The following is a 24,282-nucleotide window of genomic DNA, read 5'->3' on the forward strand; positions in this document are numbered from 1 at the left end:
TGCTCTTCTCATATGATCCCTCCCCCAGTGGCTAATTTTAAATGAAATTAAATTTTAAATCCCTCCCCTGACATGAATCTCCCTATGGCACTGAAATTAAATATAGACTATAATTTGGCATTTGAGAAGGGAAAGGGACGGCAGCCCTAATGGGAAAGCTAACAGCTTGGCTCTTCTGCAAGCCTCAAACTGCTGATGAGCTTTAGGGTAGGGAAGGCTGTGCCTCCCAAACAGCCTGGCCCTGCCCCCTATCCGACCCCCACCCACTTCCTGCCCCATGACTGCCCGCCCCCCTCAGAATCCCCGACCCATCCTGCTCCTTGTCCTTTCACTGTCCCCCAGAGACCCTCCCCAACCACCACCCCAGGACCCCACCTCCACCAACGCCCCCTGCTCCCTGTCCCCTGACTGTCCCAACCCCTATGCAGCCCCCCGCTGAGTCCTGACAGACCCCCAGAATGCCCATGATCCAACCCCCCCATTCCCTGTCCCCTGACCGCCCCCCCCAACCTCTGCCCCCTCCCTGCCCCTTATCCAACCCCCCCACCCCCGGGCCCGGGCCCCTTACCCCCGGCTCCCCCTTCACCTGGAGCCTCAGCGCGCCGCATCCAGGAGCGTCCCTGGACAGCGCCGCAGCATGGCTCCGGTGGGGCCTGAGCTCCTCCCCGCTCAGAGTCGCGTGGTAAGGGGGCTGGGCTGCGAGCTCCAGCGGGGCCTGAGCTCCCGCTGCTCAGCCCGGAGCTCGTAGTTCCGCCCCCTTACCACACGGCTCCGAGCGGGGAGGAGCTCAGGCCCCGCCGGAGCCAGGGATGCTCCTGGATGCGCTGAGGCTCCAGGAGAGGGGCAGAGGCGGGGTCAGGCTGGGGCCGCGGAGGGAGCCTCAACCCTTCCCATGGGGGCCCCTGCGGAGCCCGGGGTCTGGGGCAAATTGCCCCACTTGCCCCCCCCTCTGGGCGGCCCTGTGTCAAGAAGAAAATTGAAGCTTTTGATATATGGTGCTGGGGAAGACTGTTGCATATCTCCTGGATAGACAAGATGATGGAATACTTATGTTAGAAATATTATTGAAGAGAAACAGATCCTGCTGTCGGAAAGCAACAGGCACAAACTTACATGCTTTGGTCACATCAGGTGTAGAGATGGAAATAATCTCAAGAAAGTTATCATGGAAGGAATAGTGGCAGGTCATCATAGTAGGGGACAGCCAGTAAGGAGAGGAATAGATGGTATGTGTAGTAGGAAGAGATCCTGAGACATAAGCCCTTGCATTAGAGGCCTAGTATGAGGCCTGAGGCCTGAACTAAATGGTTAAAACTCTGCCAACATGAAGCAAAGTCAGGTTCTGAGCAAAAGGCAGGCCCTGCTCACAGAATTTGGCAAGCACGGGGCTAATATTGCAAAAACATATATTCCTAAGAGGTGCTGGGCACAGAGCACTCACGCAAGCATATTCCAGAAGGGTAGTACCAGAACACCTCAATACCAGCACATTTCCCAAAGATAACAGGAACACACTGACAACATCCTTAAGGATAAGGTCAGGATGACAGCATAATAAATAGAGATGTTTTAATCAAACCAACAGATACAAGGGAATGGGTGGCACCCTAATACATCAGAGGTAATACGCAATTTGTTTGTATTGGTGAATAAAGATGCATCTCAGAGGGAGTGTCTTTGACCAGCTGAGGGGGGAATGGAAAGTCCTGCCTCTGAGTGAGCTGTGTCCACTGTCACGAGCATACATGTCTTAGTATCCTCGTAGAATCTGCCGGGTGCTATTACCATGCTTCGTTGACAATGAACGTGGCCGGGCGCCTTTGCTGAAAACCGAGTCTGTGAATTTATTGGGCAGTTTAATTGAGGTCTGCTATCTCCGCTATCTGTGCAGAGCTGGGACAGCACACTAAATAAACACACACACAGCCAACATCTAACCACAGTGTGCAGCAGGTCACTGGGAAGTCAGCTGCAGAGTGCTCAGAGCTAGTGAAGAATCACTAAGAATTCAAAAAATTCTCCTACAATGAATAAATGGATTTTACTTACCTTAAAATCTATTAATCATTCTACAGAAAAACTATGATTATAGTTGGGGACTGTGAGCCAGAACTTCTGAGTTCTTTCCAGCTATGCCACTGAGATGTTGTGTGATCTTGGGTCTGCTTATGTAAAGTAGCTTCTCCATCTGTGAAATGAGCATACTACCACTTATATCTATCCAAAACCACAATCTGTATTGAAGCACAGTGCATTTGCCAGGCTGGTTAAGGATCTGTATCTTTTTTTTATTTCTAGTGCCTTGAATGTAATAGACAAACATCTATTATTCTGTAGCACATTAAAATTCATTACTTGACGTCTCCTTTGCACTCTTCATCAATATTTTTTCAGCTTATGTGCTGTTTGCAATTCTTCACACTTCACGTTTTTCTTTCATTTCCTTGCATCCGGGTCAGCTTCCAAGCTCTTCATCCACTGAGTCAAATCAGGCAAAAGTAAGAGAGACAGAGAAAATGATTTTAAATCATTGAAGTTGTCCATGCCATGTTTGAATCTATTGCTGATAGTTCTATGCCCAGGACAACTCTTGGTCTAATGAAGGAAAAGAGGCAGCCATGCCTAGGGCAATTTTGTACAAGCCCTCTGTAGCTAGAATGTGGGGCTGGGACATGGAAGTGTCTTTTTGCACATATGCTCCCTCATCTTGGTGTCCTATAAGTCACGTTGACTGCCTCTGCAAGGGCAAATTGCATAGCAGTTTTGAAGGATGGGTCAGGTCTAATTATGGGCCTGTATTTAAGCTGAATTTCGAGTTACATTTAGTTCCGCCCTAAAAGTGAATGTGGTCTGAATTTGGCACTTAAGGCCAGATTTTCAAAGGTATTTAGATGCCTAAAGATGCAGATAAGCACTTAGTAGGATTTTCAATAGCACTTAAGCAGGTTAGGCACTTAACACCCACTGAAATTATTAGGTGCCTAAGTACCTTTGAGGATCTGGCCCTTGGTGCTTATAAAGCAGAAAGAAGTGGTTTGTTTGGATCTCTTCAATTTCATACGCTCTACCGTATAGATGATGCTCTCCGGAGCTGGAGACACATGTCAGTAGTTTCTCTCGTTCTCCATCTTGTTCTTCAGCCCAATTAACTCATTTAAAATTAATTTAGGAACCCTAGCTTTTCAGTGAAAGCTTTTCAGATCATTGTGACAGTCTGGCTCACTTTTCTGTATTCATAAGCTGCTGGCTGCCAGCCAAGGCTCCCTATCTTTTGTTGCCCTGTATGATAGTGAATGCCTCCCTCTTATTCCACGGGGACTTGAAGCTGAGAAAGGTTAAGAGATGCAGCTTAAATGCTGGGGATGGAAGATTGTTGCTTTGTGCTTTATCCTTTTTCAGCGCTTCAAAATCCTCCTTTTCATATTTTTTTTAAGTTTTGAGAAAGAGCAAATTTAAAGACATAGGCCCTGATTCTCCCCTACCTTGCTTAATAATTTGCACCTGGGAGAGGGATGCTGCTTAGGAAGGAGGAAAGCTTTTGTGTGGTTCACTGAAAATTAGTTGTGGTTTAGCCCCATTATGAGAGCTGAAAACTGTAATTTGTGCATGTGCCATAATTTTTGTAAAGGATGATGGTGCTTTTCAAAAACTATTTCCCAGTAAGCAAACTGAAATGGAATTGCACTGTGCATATGCGTCTTGCTAATTTAGGACGATACAAATATAGTAGCCCTTGTATTCTTCACTACACAATTAGTCAGAAATGCTAAAACTAGCCCTGCTTACTGGCTACTTTATACTGTACATGTGGGAGCTAACCATGAGGAGTTCTCACTTTAGGTTAGTGGCTTGAATAAATTTTTCCCCACATCTGCTCACTCTAATGCATGACATGCTGGACAGTGACCATTATCATGACAAGGATTCCATTTAGCTGTATGATCTCCCAGCATCACGTGACATCCCCCACTACTGAAAGTCTGCCTGTAATCATGTGCACTCATCACCCATTCACCCTCATGTGTCCAGGTGCAAAGTTGCAGGGGTTTTCCATCTTCATTGCCCTCTGGCTTTGCACCCCACTCAGTCCTCTGGCTGAGACGCTGATAGTCCAAACCCCTCCAGCCTGAGCCTGTACATCTACACTGCAATTTTATAGCCCACCAGCCCCAGCCCCAGCCCCAGCCCCAGCCCTAGCAGTCTGAGTCAGCTGGCCAGGGCCAGCCATGGGTGTTTTATTGCAGTGTAGAGGTACCTTCTGTTTGACAAGTAAGTAACTAATTACCACCCAGGTGGAATGAATAGTCCAACTGGCCTTTAACCAGTTTCTCAACCCTGAGGGGGTTTCACATTTCCTTTGTGGAAACTATAGTTGTATTAGGAATTGTAGCTCTGAGAGACCCCAACTGGGATTGGGGTCCCCTTGTGATAGGTATTGTCTGAATACTGTTAGAGAGTTTCTGAGCTGAAGAGCTTACATTCTGAGTAGACAAAATAAACAAAGGGCGGGAAGGGGAACTGTTTTGGTTAACTCCCTTCTGCCCTGTGATCTTGTGGCAATTCCATACTTTTCTCTGCCTTTTGCACATCTTGTGTTCACCATAGCTCCCTTTTGCTGGGTGTGTACACATGTTGATGTCTCATTTGGAGAAGGACATTTGGATGCACCATGTGCCCCACTATTTTTATGTATTTTTTTTTAATCACATGGGGTTGTCTTTGAGCTCAAAAAAACAATATAGTTCCCCTGCATGTGGATTTCCCATGTGGGAGCTGCTAACTGTTAAAGCAACTTACTGGCAGCCATATCTCCTAGGCTCTAGTCTTGGTTCTACTGCTGACTCACTGTGGGGAAGTCATTTAATCTATCTGTCTCACTGACCTCTTGTAAGATGGGCATGGCCTCACGGAGATGTGAGTTTTAATTAACTAAAGTATAGGTCTTTGAAGGAGATCTTTGAAGGAAAGCTTCTACAATAGACAAAATGAAAACTCTTGTGAAAATGTATCATAAGTGCTCATGAGCTACAATGGAAGGTACAGTGTATAGCTCCTTCTTTTGTCCATCTGCATATGATATCTAGGAGTATTCTGACTCCAAGGCAGACAGGGAGCTGTGGCCGGAGGTTAAATAAATCATGTTTATGAAAGACAGTGGAGAAGGCATACAAAAGCAAGCTAGGCTTGCAAAACAATTTGAGGCCATGTTCCCCAGGCAAATGATACTGGAGTTTGGTATAACTTAGATTTGTCTAGGGAAGGAATGACTTCAGAAAAGTTGAGACAGATAAGGTAGGTGAGGTAATATCTTTTATTGGAGCAACTTCTGTTGGAGAGAGAGGTAGGCCTGAAGAAAAGCTTTGTGTAAGATGGAAAACTTAACGTAAGAATAGCCATACTGGGTCAGACCTAAAGGTCCATCTAGCCCAGTATCCTGTCTTCCGACAGTGGCCAATACCAGATGCCCCAAAGGGAATGAATAGGTAATCGTCAAGTGATCCACCCCGTTGCCCATTCCCAGCTTCTGGCAAACAGAGGCTAGGACACCATTCCTGACGATCCTAGCTAATAGCCATTGATGGACCTATCACCCATGAATTTATCTAGTTCTTTTTTGAACCCTGTTATAGTCTTGGCTTTCACAACATTCTCTGGAAAAGAGTTCCACAGGTTGACTGTGTGTTGTGTGAAGAAATACTTCCTTTTGTTTGTTTTAAACCTGCTGCCTACTAATTTCATTTGGTGACCCCTAGTTCTTGTGTTATGAGAAGGAGTAAATAACACTTCCTTATTTACTTTCTCCACACCAGTCATGATTTTATAGACCACGATCATATCCCCCCCTCTTACATCCTGGAAGAACCAACACAGCTACAACAACACTGCATTCAGAAACATTTGTCTTTCATGAATCATCCTCTGTTTATATTTACCCATGACAGAGTCTGAAGTCTGTAAGGTAGAAATTTCAGCTCTACTGCACTAAATAACCTGGACCAAATGATATTTGAGGATTATGAGGGAAACAAAGTGTGAAATAGACACATTGGTAAAGGTACGAAGCATATTCTTACAAACAGCAGCCATTCCTGAAGACCAAAAAGGCAGAGGATACTCTGAGGTGTTGCTTTAAGAGAACCTTATTGAGGGTGATCTAGTTGTGAACTTCATCTCAGTACCAAGGAAACTGATGGAGGGCCTGACTGACCACTGTGCTACTGCAAGTTTACACTGGTATACCATTAGAGTAATGCTCTGGTGAATCACAGCTCAGAGTGTAACTAAAGACAGCCTAGTACAGCTCTTAGATGAAAACAGGACAGGGTCAAACCTTCATAGCCTCTGAAAAAGCCCCTATAACCTGTCAGGAATTTTTTAAATTAATAGATAAAAGTGGACATTGTTTACTTGGATTTTCAAAAAGCTTGAGATTAGGTTTTTCATAAGATCATTAGTGAAAATAAATAACCATGAGGCAAGAGGCAAAGTCTGCTCAGGGATTATTAATTTAACAAGTTAAGCAATAGAAAACAAACCACTATAAAACACAATCCTGCTCCCTATTGGCATAACTCCCTGTGACTTTAATGGCACAGGATCAGGTCTCCTTAAGAGTAGAACGAGGTAAATAGAGGAGTGCCTCAGGGTTCTGTATCCTAACCGATACTATAGACCTCTCTTCTCTCTGAGTCAATCATGGTCAAGAAGTGAGGTTCTTACCCACAAAAGCTTATGCTCCCAATACTTCTGTTAGTCTCAAAGGTGCCACAGGACCCTCTGTTGCTTTTTACAGATTCAGACTAACACGGCTACCCCTCTGATACATGGTCAAGAAAGGTTCCCAGAGAGAACACTGATCATGCACTTTCCTTCCTCATGCATAACCAATGCTACAACATTTGAAGCTCTCTTTTTTGAAAGGTAAAGGAGGCAGTTTGAGTAAATGGATCACTGAAAGCATCTCTGTCAATGATTAAACTACAGTCAAAGATGATATTTATTAAGAAAAGCTTGTTCACAGAACACTCATTTGATATTCACACTGTGTCTCTAGTGCCAAATGGCAGCTGTATTTAGATTCTCAAACAGCTGTTTATGGCAGTTGTGTCACAGAAAACTGCATGTCCAAAGCAAAATATTGTGCCACCTTGATTTGTTTGGCTTTTTGTCACTTTTGACATTTTATTTAGACTTTAAGGGTGATTATCTGCAGCTACCATCTGTCTCTTTTCATGTCAAACACAGCGATGAACAAACCTCCAAATGTTTAGCTGAAACAGAAATTCAATTTGCCCAATTTTGAATCTGCACAACGCTTGTGAGTTTGAGCGGAAAATCAAAGAGCGAAAGGGAGAGCGAAAATCCTTAACATTGCTCCCTGGGGACATGCATTGCAGTCCAGTATTTAATTACATATTAATGTACTATTTTTCCAGAGGACCCCTGCCTCATTATGGCCAGAGAAGGAGGCAGGATTGTGGTAAATATCTGGATTCAGGCCACCTCCACTTCATTCTCTGTACTTGTTGTATGAGGTGTCATGAGTGAGCCACCGTGTCACTAGAAGACGAAGAATAGCCATGTGAACTCAAACTTTTAGAACCACCCCAAAAATTGTTTGAATGGTTTACACAATCTCAGACTGAGAACTTTGTTCGCACTTCATGCAGATGGTTGGTTCAGCTTCTGAAAGTAAGTGTGAATGCTATAGGCTTAGCTGTTTATTTCCTTGGCTTTTGTTTGTGCCTTGTTATTAGTGCTCTGATACAGTAGGCCAAATTCAGCTCTGATCTGCCCGCAAAAACCTGGAGTAGCTCTATTGATTTAAGTGGAGTTATCATAGAGTTACGCTGATATAATCAATCAGAATGTGACCCACTCACTTCTGCTGAATGAAGACATGGCAGAGGAACAGAAGGTTTGCTCTTCAGTGTGGAGGGATCCCAGTAGAACTCCCATTGACTTCAGTGGGGTCAGGATTTCACCCATGGCCTTGTCTTTTGGGGTGTTTTACATCTATCCTTCATCCATCTTCATTTGCCCTTCACATCATCTTCTTTTGTCTACAAAAACTTGTATAAAGCACCACCCAAGCTCCTAGTCCATCCAAGTCACTCAGTATTCTATTGCCCTACTCCTTTCTATTTATTCCTTCTCTTAACACTTGAATCATTGCCTAAATGAATATTTCTTTGCTCAGTTAGTTTGATATACAGATTACAAGGGAAAATTTTGGCTATACTTACAGACTGTAGTATCACTTCACTATTTACCACATCTATCCTGAGCTGCCTTAACACACTAGTCTCTTGCTCTTTGAATTCAACAGTTTGTAGCTCTGTCGCTGTGTCCAGTGAGCATTTTCTATATTGTGTATTCATGTGCCATATTTAAAAACAGTCTTGGAAAGCTCAGGTTAATGGTGTTCACTGCTTTTGTTCTCTCTGTGTTACTGCCAGAAAAATTCAATCAGGTTTGTAAGGCAAAATACTCACTTTGTGGATTTATATTAACCCTTATTGAAATAACTCCTCCATGTGTGTTTTCCTAGTCTGTCTCTAACATGTGTTTTTGGTTGTGCAGTTTACCAGCCACCATGGTTATGTTTCAAAATCTTGAATATTTGAAGGTTTCACTAGGACTTTTTGTATTAAAATTCAATTTTTTGAAACTGCTCTCTTTCAAAGAGTATAGGGAAAATAACAGATTACCATCATCTCTGCAAAGAGCAACACAGATCATAAGCTGCATCTGTTCCTTAACACAATTGTTTACAACAGTTACACACGCACAACTCATTGAAAAACTGATAACTTAAATGAGAGCTTAAATTAAATGAGTCTGTAAAAGCAGGTAAAGTTTCCACCTTGCTCCTAAAACAGTTCACAGGATTTAGTCAAAGCCTACCACCTTCCTGACTTCTCTTTTATTGTTAACTTAAATGACAAAACAAACTGAACCACATAAATATTCTCCTGAGTTTGTTCAATTGTAGGGATTTTCCCTGCAGGACCCCTTCTTCCCCTCCCACTAATTTTGTCAGCCTCAGAGAAGCTAAAAATAAAAAGCCTTTTATACTCATGGGTTTGAGCTGACAGGAGAGTTATGGGGTATGTGGATGCTGCCAACAAGACGGAGAGGAATAAATAAGCTTCCTTGAAAAGGGGAGGGGGAACATACCTGTCACAACACAAACTGTCAATACAGCTGGGCCCCATTGAGGAAGTAGGTCTTTAAAAGGAAGGCTTGGGCCATGAGAGTGGGCTGTACTCCCAAGGCAGAGCACACTCTCTTGACCCAGGGTTGGATGGACCCATGTTGAAGAGCAAACATGGTGAGGTGCTCTACTTGAGTGTTCTAGAACTCTTAGGACAGTTACAGTTGTGTTCTCTGGAGAAGTAGGGGTGTGCTGTTGTGAGTTAGCCTCTGCAAAGATTTGAAATGTTATTTGTATTACATTAGCATCTAGAATCCTCAAGTAGGATTCATAGATTCAAAGGCCAGAAGGAACCATTGTGATCATCTAGTCTAACCTCCTGTAGAACACAGGCCATAGAACTTCCCCAAAATAATTCCCAGAGAATCTCTTTTAGAAAAAAACCCATCCAAACTCAATTTAAAAATTGTCTGTCACGGAGACTCCACCACAACCCTTGGTAAATTGTTCCAATCCTTAATTATTCTCTAAAAGTTTACACCTGTCCCTCCTTTTTAATCTCTCTCTTGAGCCACTGACAATGTACATATGCCACTCAGCCACTGATGGAGCAGCTCTAAACAGGAGAGAATACAAAATCAGTTTATATGCTAATGACATTTTTGTTCTATTGAAGAGTTCATTCAAATCAATTCCATCATTATTGACTGTAGTTGACATTTTTGTGGAGAGCTGTGTTTTTTGCATTAACTGGAATAAACTACAAGCAATGGATGTATCTAAAAGACCCTTCTCAGTTTCAGCATTTCCCATTTCAAATATTCAAGGAAATAACTTATTTACATTAAGATCTGTCCTAATCTTCCCAAAATTGTTGCTATAAATGTGGACTATATGCAAAGAGAAATTTCCAAGGATGTAGAGAGGTGTCATCTCCTCCCCCTCTCTTTACTGGGGAGAAGAGGCATAGCCAAAATGAACATCTCCCCAAGAGTGACTTATGTCATTAGCCTATTGCCTTTCTAGATCTCTCTCTCACTCTGTGCAAATAAATAGGCTTACTGTGCAATTCACATGGGTTAAAAAAACAACCTAATTTGTCAAACAGGGCCCTTAGAAACTTTGGGCAATTAGAGGTAGAGGGTTGCCAGATTTGTATCTATATTATCTAGAATTCCAGCAGGGAAGGTGTCCCTAGCCTCTGTTTGCCAAAAACTGGGAATGAGCGACAGGGAAAAAATCATTTGATGATTACCTGTTCATTCCATCTGGGGCACCTGGCACTGGCCACTGTCAGAAGACAGGATACTGGGCTAGATGGACCTTTGCTCTGACCCAGTATCGCCGTTCTTATGTTCTTATCATTGTAAAGAGATTCCCCTCCAGTGGCTCTGTGTACACACAGTCCTGGTTCCAGATCGAAAAAAGCTTAGCTGTACAGCCTGGTTCCCTCTCTTCTTTTATATACCTTAAGAGGCCACCCCCTCCTTTAAGAAATAATCCAATCTTTGCATCTACATGGAACATCCTTAAGACGATTACAGCATCCAATTTTACTACTTCTCTTCTCATACCACCCTGGGATAATCTCCGCCTCAGGATTAAGGCCAACTCTACGCTTAAGATAATTTGGATGGAAAAAGGAATAACAAAAAATAAAGATATAATACAAGATGATAGACTGGCATTCTTCAATTACATTTATAACAAATAGCAGCTACTGCTGTCCCATAGTTTCTTCTTTCTGTGGTTATGTCATGGGTGCACAGGCTTGGTGCTCTGGAACAGCTCTGAATGAAACCCAGACAGCACCCTCTTCAGTGTGACACCACCTCCAGGCACACACTCACTAGGGCTCCTTGGCTTCAGTGCCTCCGGGGACTGAGTTCGAAGCTTTCAGCACCCTGTTCATGCCGTGAGCTCCCCACAGAGAGTCCACCTGAGTAGGACACCTGGGGAAGCCTTACACACACCCCAAAGGGGCCATGCACCCCTAACTTCCACAGTCAGCAGTGACTCTCAGCCAGCATTGTAAACCAAAAGGATTCATTAGTCATCTGGAACTCAGCATAGAACATTTCCGGTTAGCACAGAAAGCAGGAAGTTACAGCAAAGTCCATCTTGGAGAGACCAAGAGCCCTGGCTCTCCCCCTGAGTTCCAGACCAGGAGACTGACCAGCTTACAACAGCCCACCCTCAGTCATACCCAGTTGCCACTCCTCCATCCTTTGTGTGTTTCCAAGGCAAACCAGTCACCTGGCTCTACCTCATCTCTCTGTTCTTGTCACAGCCGACTGGCTCTGGCGGGGGTGGGGAGGGGGAGGTCAGTTGCTAAGTTACAAACTGTCTGCCCATCCTCTGGGCCTAGGAAGTTGGATGGCAGTCACATCTGCTCTCTAGGGGTCTCTTCAAAGATCACACAACTTGTCCCACCCCCTAAGTAAATATGCAGCACATGGGAAAACAGAGGCACACACTCACAAAACATTAAGAAATTTCCCACTTCATCACAGGCCACACTCAAGAATTCATGCAAGGACAGGGGAAAATTGGTCTGTTTAAACTCTCTCACCTCTAGAAGAACATGTTAAGAAATATGGAAACAAAAGTCAGAGACAAAAAAGGGGAAAAGCCTTACTACCTCAACAGAGACCTCGGAGGATATCTGGCTCAATGGAAAAGATACTTCAAGTTCTTTAGCCTTGTGATTATTCCAGAACAAGATATAAACAAGATATAAAAAGGTATTACAGGATGCAGAATAGTGTTCAAGGCTAGATTGACAAAACACAATCAATGCTGGAGATGCAAACAGCTATATACCAAACTTTTGCACACCCTCAATACCTGTCAAAAAAGCACGTGTTCTGAAACACCATATTCAGTGCTCTCTCAAAAGCTTCAAGAGCCACTATCTTTCCTTCTCCAAGCTTGTGTATTCTAGGGGTGCTGCATGAGTTGGCATTACCAATTAACGTTTAGAAATGGATTGCTGTAACTATCTTAGTGACCAAAAAGGTTATTTTGAGAAAATGGAAATCTGCATTTCCTTCCTCATACACAGATTGGCTTAGTGAGCTCCCTACTACTACATTTAGGAAACACTATTTCACCAGGAGGATGGTGAAGCACTAGAATGGGTTACCTAGGGAGGTGGTGGAATCTCCATCCTCAGAGGTTTTTAAGGTCCGGCTTGACAAAGCCCTGGCTGGGATGATGTAGTTGGTGTTGGTCCTGTTTTGAGCAGGGGATTGGACTAGATGACCTCCTGAGGTCTCTTCCAACCCTAATATTCTATGATTAATGGAAAAAATTATTCTGTCTACTCCTCTTAGGGAGTAACTGTGGACTACCCTCTATAGTCCCAAACCCTCTCCTTTCCCAAGGGTGATTACAGACCACTTCCCTGCAGCCTCTTTCTGCCCTCAGCTCCTGGGCTTTATAGAAGCCCCTCCTGTTCCTACCCAAGTGAGCCTCCTGTCTAATTCATTCCCTTAACTTAACACAACTTAACACCCAGTAACAGAATCTAAGGGCTACATTTTTAAAGGGCTCTTAGCAATCCAACCGCTGCTTGTGCCCATGAAAGTACATACAGCTGCAATTTTTGAGAATACCGGTGTGCAGAGGTGATACAATTTACCACTTTCGCCTACAGATCACAAGGCTTGCAGATTGAAATTCTTGCCACCTGCATATGCAGATGCTAATATCTGAATAGCATGTACGTATGGGTTTGCACACAGGAGGCAACTTTTTTTTTGAAAAAGTGGCCCAAAGTGTCTGCTTGATACCTTGTGTCTGGTTTCATCTATGTTTTTATTTTCATTATCCCAATATACTCTAAATCCTCTTCCTACAACATGACTTAAATAAGGCAAGTGTCCATGTCCTACTCTAGCAGTTAATAATTATAGTCACCTTCCTTAGAGATTCCTGTTTAATTGGGACAATCTCTTTGTTATTTCTAATTTTTTTGAAGGTAGTATTAGCAGTCTGTTCTGCACTGCAGGATGACTTATAAAAATTACCTGAGACTGCTCTGGGAATGGGCTCAGTTATCCATGCTATTTGCCCATCACATCCAGTGATTAATTGCCGGCAATTAGTTCTGCTGAACTTCGACAGTAAGATCTTGGAAGGCATTCAAAGCCTATTTCTGAAGTGTTCCAATCAGAAGAATTGCTCAAAATGTGATGCTTTGTCAGATTATTCCACTGGTTAAAAACACACTGGAATGTGTGCACTCAGTCCTGTTTTTTCAGTCTTCACACTGTAGTTACAGGAAGATTGTACATAGAGGAAGATTCTTTGGTGTATAATCAGATAGCGCTAATAAATAGTATTTTAAAAAAATCAGAGTCTGCTGTGTGCTCTCCTTATTAAGGCAAAGAGTTTGTATTTAACAATTACTGTTATTTAAACATTACATACAACAGCAACCAGAGCCTGGCACTGACTGCAGCTCTTTGCAGTCCAGAATCACACCTTCCAGAATGGAGAATGGCCATTGTTCTTTGCAGCCACATACATATATGACAATTGCAGTGGCTCCATACCTGGTGTAGACTGTACCAGTCTACTCATATTTCATTTTTGTGGCTCACAGAAAAACAGCAGCCACACATCCAAACCAACATGTTTTAAAATGTGGCTGGTGTCCAATGTTTACTATGTCTGGAATTTTCAAAAATGCCTAAGTGATTTAGGAGTACAAGCCTCCTACATCACTAAAGCGATTTTGAAAATCCTATCTTGTATCCTCCTGGAAGGATGTATCACACCACACTGCAGTGACACAAGCCAGTTTAAAAAGTATGCGTGCCACAAAATGTGCATATCAGAGGTTTTCATCCAGCAAACAAATTAATATGGAATCCAGCTCTGAAATGCTAATAGTTGGGAAATACTAGAGAAGAGAGGTTGGGCAGAGATTGAGTCAAGGATGTTGTGTCATGTTAGTTCACTGCATGCTACAATTAAGGCCAAAGTAAAAAGCAGAGGAAATAGACTCTGCCAAATAATTCTGTAGCAGTATTATAATGAGACTATTTGTTTCCCCTCAGGGTTAATGCAATTCCTAATACTGTTCTTCTAACTATTCCCATGATATGGTACTTTTCTCAAATTGCAGTAGGCCTTAGGCATCCCTTAGGCACCTATAACTAGCCATCAGTCATCAAAAGGCCAAGGTGGTGGTGGTGGTGGTGGTTTAGCCTTATCTCAAACAGTGAAGATGTATAATTATGGATGGACATGAGCTGGAACAAGTTAAACCCAAGCATGAAAAAAGTTGACTGTATTTTAGTTTGGAAAATGGGGTTGACTCATGTCCCGTCTGAGACTTGGTGTGGTCTACACTAGCAAATTAGGTTGGTTTAACTACATCGGTCAGGGTGTGAAAATCCTCATCTTAGTTAAGCCGACCTAAATCCCCATATAGACAGTACTAGATCGATGGAAGAATGCTTCCATCAACCGAGTTACCGCATCTCGGGGAGGTGGATTACTGGTGTCGACAAGAGAATCCCTCCTGCTGCCGTAGGTAGTGTGTACACGGAATAACTGCAGCTGCACTGGCACAGCAGGGCTACTGTAGCATATTAAGTGTAGACAAACCCTAAGCACTCTGGCCCATTTTTTTAAAGGTATTAGACATTGCTGCACTCAGCATTGCAATGACTAACTGATTTAGGAGCTGAAATATCATTTTCAAAAGGGGTTTAGGCACTTAGAAGTCTAAATCTCATCAACTGCTAGTGGGATTTGGGCTCCTAAGTGCCTAAATGAATCCCTTCTGAAAATGAGATTTAGATTCCTAAATCAGCTAGGCATTGCAATGCTGAGCCCAGCAACACCTAATACTTTACCAATGTGGGTCTGTAAAATCACCGGCAGGAACTGTCAAGTTCATTAGCCCTGGAGTAGAAACGTGGTGCCCCTAACTCTTAAAATTATTCAGTCTACAATTTAGTCACATTGTCAGGAGCAGAGTTGTGAAGTTCATGGAGAGGTTCCTAGTGCAGGTCCTACAGAATATTCTACCGAAGCTCTCAGCCCTCTTTACATTCAGGTGCCTTTGTAGACATCCACAGAATGGGATGCAACTAAGAGTTCAACTACTAACAGCAAGATTTTGACAGAAAAATATACACGATGGCAGGAGATTTTCTTGCCAGGTAATGTTTGCAGGAGCAGTATTAGAAGTAGAACTTTTCTATGGATGCCCAGGGTCCAGAAAGACCTGCAAAACTTAGACCTAAATTAAGTCAGTTTACTGATGTCTACTTTACGATGTCTGCTACAGGCAATATCTCACAGATACAGACAGACAGGAGTTGGCTATTTTCTGTGCTTCCAAGATATTCTATGAGCAAGAGAATGTCTTGAGATTCTTTCCAGTACATTCTTGAGAATGGCACTTACCCATTTTTAGGTTTCAACCAAAGGTAGTGAGGTGAAGAGTTCTACATGACCTGCCAGTTTGCAAATTACTTAGAGAAAGGTGGCTGGGCATCATTCTTCAATAAAGCTTTCCTAACACTAATGCAAAAACTAGAATTTCTTCTGTCTTATGATGGGACCCAGAGCTGCAATTACATTTGCCATTCACCAAACAAACTATATAGATATAAATGGGAGAAAAGGTGCTACTCTCAGGGTCAGACAATAAATGGGTAGTACCCTTCTCTCCATGGCTTAAAACACTTGTGTTAAATTTTGCAGGGAGGATTACATAAATACTATGTTACATTATGTAGTCAATTGCTTTTACCTGTCTGCAAAGGTTGATTGACAGATATACTACTATTATTGATGCATTTAATTTAATACTCACTAAGTGGCCTGAACACAATCTGTTATCAAGTTTCCAAATAAATTTAATCTAAACATCTAGTCCCATGATTCTATTTTTTTAAATCTCCTGTTCAGATTAATTAAATTAAAGGAGACAACAAACTGTATCCGTAGCTAATGATGTTTTGATTTCTTCTTGGTTTCAGATGATGGCAAACTGTCTTTTGAGGAATTCAAAGCCTACTTTGCTGATGGAGTCCTGAGTGGAGAAGAATTGCACGAGGTTTTTCACACCATTGATACACACAATACTGAGTAAGTATCCTCGGCTTACAACCAAGCGCTACATTTTGTATTTGTAAAAAGTTTAATTTTGGCAAAAAAAAGTAAGCTGTTTTTATACAAGAGAGTTGTTTCAGGGAAATTATAATGCTCAATTATGTACTCAGGTAAGAGCAAAACTTCTCATCAGCTGATCATCTACATATGTTTAAGTGTCCAAACATTCAGAAATACAGGCTTGTAGAATGTGGTGTGGGCTTCAGACACTTTGTACGTCCTCTCATGAGGGCAGGTGGAATCAGGGAAAGGGAAGAGATGCTGTGGTCCTTTCCAGCTCTCAGGCTGGAGTAGCTTTGTTAAGACAGCTACACAGCTGCAGGGTGAGAGGGTAGATTACTGCCCTCACAGAATGAATTGGGTGTTGAGCAGAAAGTTTGTCCCCAAGTAATTAGCATGAAACCATCATAGAAAGTAGTAAGCAAACGTTACCACCTGATGATTGTTTGATGCGCTGTAGGAAATGGATTGATGTCTTCATTCATGTTTCTTGGAAATCACAAAACTCACATTACATTTCAGCGTGGCTGACTTGTTGGCAGGGTGAGCAGAAGCTGAGGGTTGAAGGGTATAGAGAGTGAATCAACTCCTTGTCCCAAGCATCTCTCTCTCTGCAGTGGGTTAATGCAACTGCCAGGCCACTGGGGGGAAATTGTATCACTCCTCCCCATATGGTATGCAGTCTTTGTATAGACTAAAGAACAGTAAAAAAAAAAGTTCCATAAAAAATAATTGAAAGTTTGGATTTTTTTCAACTAATTCCAAGTATAAACTACCGTATATACTCGTTCATAAGCCGAATTTTTTTAGTAAAAAAGGGAAGCACCAGAGAAAGGGGTCGGCTTATGAACGGGTATAGAGAGGGAGAGGTGGGATACAGCCCCCCCCCCCCAACAGAGGGAGCAAGGAGAGGCAGCACAGCCAGCAGAGCCAGAAGGGAAGAGGCGGGGCCAGAGTCTCTCCGCTTCTGGCCACGCTGCTCTCCCCCCAGCCTCCGAAGCAGATGCAGCTCCGGGGCTGGCAGGCTGCAGCCGTGCCACTCAGCCCCGCCCCCCAGAGCAGGCTGTGGCCGCACTGCCTGGCCCGCCGGAGCACGCTGCGGCCGTGCCTCTTGGTCTGGCCTGCTGGAGCAGGCTGCAGCCATACTGCCCAGCCTGCCGGAGCAGCTCCAGCCAGGCCAGAGACATCCTCCTCTGGCCCTCCCCAGAGAAGGTGGGAAGGGATGAGATGGGGAGAGTATGGGGGTCACGGGATAGGGGTGGGGTCATGTGGGGGGTGGTCACAGGGGTTACTCCCCTGGCCCCCAGCTTCTCCCCCCCAAAAACATTTCCCCACCAGTTGCTGTCCCGGCCCGCCAGGGTAAGCAGCTGGCATGCTGGGACACTTTGTTTACTTAGGTTTACCTCCGTGCCTGCGGACGCTCGAGGTAAACAAACCATCTCGGCCTGCCAGCAGCTTATCCTGGAGCCAAAGTTTGCTGACCCCTGAATTATAGGGTCAGCTTATGAATGGGTCATAAAAATGTTCCATTTTTACTTATCCATCTTTGGGTGGGGGGGCGGATAATAAACGAACCGGCTTATGATCGAGTATCTATGGTAGTTTACTAGCTAATCAGAACAGTACTTGGCTAATCTGCATGCTGCATGATTCACACACACAAATCTGGTGGCCTCCTCCCACTTCGCAGCAAAGACAGGGAAGCAGACCACTGTAGGGGGACCATTACTAAGACATTACATAAACATAATATAGCACAGTTACTAGCCATACGTAGATGACACTGTAGCTGTCAAAAGACATAGACAAAGTATTTTTGTGATGCATCATCCTTGCTTTGATTCATAGCAGCCCATCATACAGAGTCCACAGCAGGTACTCTTTTGACATTAACTCCCCAAATCCCCCAAGCCCAACATTTAATTGGTGGTTCTATCCTTGTGAAGAGATTGACTTTCACTCCTACTGATAACTGGTCACATTCAGTAATTCAGTGGGTCTCCCAGTTATTGGTATGAATTAGCAAGGTGTATCTAATACTGATACCAATCTAGTACCTTTCATGTGAACTACATTCAGTTTGGGTGCCATTTCTGTGGTCCAAAAGCTACTGAAGTGATGGTATTTATTACCTTTGGTTCCTAACAGGTTATAAAGCCATCCCATTTGCACCAATCATTATTGGCTTTTTGGTTCTGTTTAGAAACAGTGCGAACTCAGCAGATCAGTTTGCTTGTCTCAGTAGTACTTACTGGTATAGATGAAGACACTAATGCAGGAACTGACACTAACTCTATTGTGCATGAAGTTTCTGATCTCATGCACCGCCAGTCCCTGCTGCTGCCTCAGTTTCTCTCCTTCCACAGGGTATCTGGTCCCAGGTCACTCTCCTAGGACTCTCCAGAGAGCCCTATAGCTTTCCTAGCCCCTAGTCTCCCTATCTCTGATGAAGCAGGCTCCCTCTTATGATGATAGCCCAGGGCTTTCTAGGTGAAACCTAGTCACCTGATCCAACTGTTGTCAGTTGTTGGCTGCATGTGTGTTCTCTCTGCGTGCTGCACTGGCTCTGGCCAGATAGCCCATACAGCAGACCTTGATCAAACTGCCCAAGAAGACCACAGACTCAGTGCAGTAGCAAAGGTCAACCAGGTTTATTGCCAATAAAGCACAATATTAGTCCCCTGTGTGTGCTACAGAGACACACTCAATACATGTATGCCTGTGACAATGGACTCAGCTCAGTGAAGGACTTTCTGCTTCCCCCTCGGCTGGACAAAGACACCCCCTCTGCGACCTGTCTTTTATACACTGATACAAGAAGTTACGTTCGGCCCCTCTGACATGGTTAGTTACCACTTTTACCCTTGTACCTGTTGATTTGATCAAAACATGTCTATCCATCACCTGTCATCCTGACCTTATCTTTAAGAGAGGTCAGCATGTCCCTGTACCATCTTTGGGGATTGTGTCTACACAACAACCCTGTATCAGGGTGTTTTGTTTCTAGCATTCCTACTTGAATACTTAGCGCCTAGGAATGCTTGTGTTTTTACAATGCCAGCCCTGTTTTTGCCAAGTTCATGTATCACATAGTGCAGGGATTCTCAACCTTTTGCTTTCTGAGGCCCCCCCCAACATGCTATTAAAAACTCCATGGCCCACCTGTGCCACAACTGTTTTTCTGCATATAAAAGCCAGGGCTGACGTTATGGGATAGCAAGCAGGGCAATTGCTCAGGCTTTGGCTTCGGCCCCGGGTGGTGGGGCTCAGGGCAGTGGGGCTTCGGCTTTCTGCCATGGGACCCAGTGAGTCTAACCCTGGGCCTGCTTGGCAGCCCCCCCGAAACCTGATTGCGGTCCCCCAGGGGGCCCCAGACCCCTTGTTGAGAACTGCTGACATAGTGAACCTGCAAGCAGGCATCTGCTTTGTAACAGGGCCTGACTTTTGCTCATAGCTTTGTTTTTGCTACCTTTGCTTTATATCAGCAGGACCTGACTTGGCCTTAGGCCTTTTACACCAGGCCTCATGTCTCCGGCTTTCTCTTTCTGGTACACCGACCACCTATCCAAACCCAAACCTATCACCTGAGAAATGGAAAGCTAGCCAGAGGTGAGACTGAGCCCAACTTCCCTGGAAGTTTTAGCTCAACCTCTAACAAAGGGTTTTGAAAGCTAGATGGTAGAGTTTTGTAAGAAGCAACTCAGTTAATTTACTTTTTAATTAATTTTCAATCTGAATGGCATTGTTAAAATAATTAAGAGTCTTGTGGCACCTTAAAGACTAACAAATTTATTAGAGCATAAGCTTTCATGGGCTATGACTAAAGCTTCTCACAGAAAAAACATGTTCTTTAGCAAAGAAAACTAAAATAAAGCATAAGAAGTATTATGCATGCAAAATGTACATTCCAGGTCTGAATGTTAAATAAGCAGCTTCTAGGGAGAGAAACCTGAAAACTCTTTAAAATGCCCTAAGGATATTTGTTAACCTAATAAGACTTCTGTTCTTCTCCTCAATCATGTTCAATATTAACACGAATTCAAATCTTTAGTATTCAAGTTCCTTCTAGTCCAGGGATCGGCAACCTTTGGCACGCGACTCGCCAGGGTAAGCACCCTGGCGGGCAAGGCCGGTTTGTTTACCTGCCGCGTCCGCAGGTTCGGCCGATCGCAGCTCCCACTGGCCGCAGTTCGCCATCCCAGGCCAATGGGGGCAGTGGGAAGCGGCGGCCAGCACATCCCTGGGCCCACGCCGCTACTATACAACATCTGTAAGGAATTTTAGACAGAGTTAATGAGTCATGGGTTGAAGTGCCAACAGCACGTGGGTAACACCCAGCTCTATACTCCTTTACATAAAACAAACAGCACCCACAATCTTTTTGCTTTCTCAGTGTTTAGGCAAAATTAGCACCTGCATGAAGACCAGTTGGTTAAAGCTTAACACAGGAAACTCTGGGAAGACATTGATAGGAAGAGGGAGGCACTTCAGAGAGCTTCCTTCCTCGACAACATTCTCCTCTCTTAAGGGCATCTGCCCTCAAAATAAGTCAGTCCACAACCAAGTATCCATAGATGCAAAAAACATGCATTTCCTCTGTGAATGGCCCAAAGATTGCATGCCGTCTGATCAGACCTGGCCACACCATTCATGCATTTTTGATCGCTAGGCTTGATTAGTGCCACTCATTATATTTAGGAATGAAGCCATGTGCCCTGAAAAACTCCAGTTGATACAACACAAAATGGCCTTTCACCCTAGCAATACAGGTTGCTATGAGTACACCAGTCTGCTGCTCCACCCTCCATACTGTCTCCACTGAATACAGAGTCCAGTTCAAGGTCTCTGTCCTAATATTCAAAGCCCTCCCTAGAACTGGCCCTAGTTATCTGAGAGATCACTTCTGCCTCCATGACCACAACAGCTATGTTCTACAGGCACTGTGGAACTGTTGAACAATATGGGAAAGCTTGTCAGTATAAGAGAAGAAACATCTGATGAACTTTCATGGTGAGATCACTCCTGCAAGATATCAGAATGACAATGGCCCTCACCATTGTAGAACGGAATGGGAACGGGTGTAGAACGGAATGGGAAAACTCATTTTCTAAGCTTAGCCTTCCTTTGATAAGTTCTTCACATAGACAAACATATAGTGTGTTCACATGTAAACCTTAAACCTCTCTTTCACTCACACACAAGCTATTGATCCTACAGGCTGGGAAGAAAGAGAGAGATCCATATTTCTGTTTTTAAATTCTTGGGAGATGCTCTGCTACTACGATTATGCGGTTTGTTTAAGCTGCCACATACTCTTCTATACACACACCAATGCTGTTCAACAAGCTATAGACCATTTTTTGTTTCAATTGTCTTAATTAATGCACCACCACCACCGTTCCCACTATTAGTCAATAAAGGAGAAAATGCAATGTGAGCTGGTTATGCTCAAATATAGGACGACATGATGTAGCAAGCCAAATTTTCCTAATATAACCAAAGTGCTCAATATTTATAATCCTCAAAGCAAAAAGCAGCACAAATCCATCTCAATGAATAATTAGGGATTTTATGCATGTTAAATAGGCATTATTTGTTTTGTGAATAAAAAGCTCATTTCTTAAATTTGAAGATTCAGACTGAGAGATAAACTTAATTTTACAAACGTGAACCAAAACTAAAATATAATTCTATTCATACTGACTATCAAACTAGGTGGGATACCACATGCATCTGCTTAGCAGATTAAGCTCCTTCAGACAGAGTTCCAACCCTGTTCTTCAGAATCATCCCTTCTTGTACACTCCTCCAGCACCTGACGTTCCTTACATAGAATTTAAATGCGACTTTTCACTAAAGCAGTCTTGTTTTGCAGTAATCCTTGTCTGGACTCAGCAGGGGGCTGAGTCCTTTTGATGGGCTACTGAATTGGACTGATCCTTTTCATTGTACAGTATTTGATTTCTAAGAAAAGTGGCTATTACTTCCATGTCTGACTTTGCTTTTCATTCTTGTGAAACAGAAATATAATGCACAAGTGAACTTACTTTTTAACCAAAGATAAAGGTCTGGAGAATGTGTGGAAATAATAGGCAGAATATTGTGACTTGGTTATCAGGAAAGAAGAACTTGTGACAGCACTAATAGTTGGGATTTTAAATAAGGAACATTTTAAAATACTACAATTGATATCTGAGAACGGGCAGTGCAATTGGTACAGCCATCTGGATTACTGAAATGTAAATCACCCAGCAAGAACGTAGTGGAAAGCATGGTGTACGAAGTGGCCAGGAAAACACTTCCATGGGAAATATGTGAGGATATGTTGGGTTGTTTGTTTTGCTTTTTTAATTGGCCACATTTGTCCAGGTCTTTTGCTCAACTTGATGGCATTTTTGCATTTGTCTGTCTTCATGTATGTGTAACCCCTACCCGCTTGGCATGGCACTCTGTCCCCCTCTAGTGGTGGCTAGGCAAGCTAGAGACCGATGAGCCTGCTACAGGCTTGATTAAGAGAGAACTATCTTTTAGCTCAGGAAATAGAGGCCCATGCATTAAGCTCAACAGATCCCAGATTTGATCCCTGCTGCTGACAACCCACACAGGGGTGTTGGCATTATATAAGTATTATGTGACAAATTTTGAATGCTGCATCTGATCAATTCCAACATTTCAGGGATCAGTCCAGGCACCAATGGCGGGAACCCTATTGATTTTGGGGAAAATCAGAAAACTCAAAGGAAGAAAATCTAGGACACATGGATCCTGCCATCTGTTTAGCACAGCCACCACTTCAAACACCTCTCAATTGTCTATAGACCAAAGAACTGGTTGATGGCACTGTGACATTCCCCTGGTGTTCTCTGGACCGGTGATCTGCTAGGTCACTCCAATCCTCAACTCTGGGAGCCAATTTTATCCTGCTCTGCTGTGAGAACCCCCACTCCCGGGGTTCACACACAGCCTCTAGAATGCAAGCTGCTCCCAGCTATTTGAGTGAGCACTTTTGGCCAGCCGCTGCTTGGATTGTGCAACTGAATGACACTAGCCAATATCTCCAGTCCCAGACACAACCCTAGGAGCCTCCATCTTGCAGTGTCCAGTAATGCCCGCTGGACACTGCAAGCTTATATGAGTTCATCAATTTAACAAAGAAATTGATATGTACCAGGCTTGTTATCCCAAGGGGAGTCTCTGACATGCTTCAAACCAAACACACTGCTTCAGGTAGACTAAACAAACAAATTTATTAACTACAAAAGCTATATATTTAAGTGATTATAAGTCAAAGCACAACAAGTCAGATTTGGTCAAAAGAAATAAAAGCAAAACACATTCTGAGTTGATCTTAACACTTTCAATGCCCTTACAAACTTGGATGCTTCTCACCACAGACTGGCTGGTTGCCCTTCAGCCAGGCTCTTGCCTTTGAGCAGCACTTCAGTCATGCTGGTAGTGGTGTCTGTAGATGGAGGTGGAAGAGAGAGCGAGCATGGCAAACGTCTCTCCCTTTTATCATGTTCTTTCTTCCCTCTTGGCTTTGACCCCCCCCCCCTTTCAGAGTCAGGTGAGCATTACCTCATCATAGTCCCAAACTGACCAAGGGAAGGGGGGTGACTCACTCGAGAGTTCAACAGATCGTTTGTGGCTGCCTAGGCCAGTGTCCTGTGTTCCTGTGAAGCTGGGCCAGATTTGTCCCATACATGCCCTGATGAGGTGTGAACTGCCCCCTCTGCTCCTTGAGAGTTTTGCCTGGGCCTCTGCTACTGGAGAGTTTTTGTCTGGGCTTGTTTTAAGCCATGAGGACACATTTTCAGCCTCATAACTTTGTACATGAAATTACAACCTATAATATTACTATAACAACAATGCTCAGTGCATTGTGAGCCTGCCGAAGACACCCGACATGACAAACTGCATTGGATACCACACAATCATTTTATAAGGATGAACATGGGGGTGCAGGGTATTCCCCCGAGGCACAGAGT

The 24,282-nt window shown here is 43.6% G+C and overlaps 1 protein-coding gene across 1 annotated transcript in view; it reads left to right on the plus strand.

The window, feature by feature from the left end:
* The window catches only part of NECAB1 (N-terminal EF-hand calcium binding protein 1), a 129,827-nt gene that overhangs the window by 22,374 nt on the left and 83,171 nt on the right, over positions 1-24,282 (plus strand). The window contains exon 3 of the mRNA XM_034763243.1: positions 16,162-16,270. Within this exon, the coding sequence (XP_034619134.1) occupies positions 16,162-16,270 (109 nt within the window). The remainder of the gene's footprint in view (positions 1-16,161; positions 16,271-24,282) is intronic.

This window comes from Trachemys scripta, chromosome 2 (assembly GCF_013100865.1).
Source record: "Trachemys scripta elegans isolate TJP31775 chromosome 2, CAS_Tse_1.0, whole genome shotgun sequence".
In the NCBI taxonomy this organism is placed as follows: Eukaryota; Metazoa; Chordata; order Testudines; family Emydidae; genus Trachemys; species Trachemys scripta.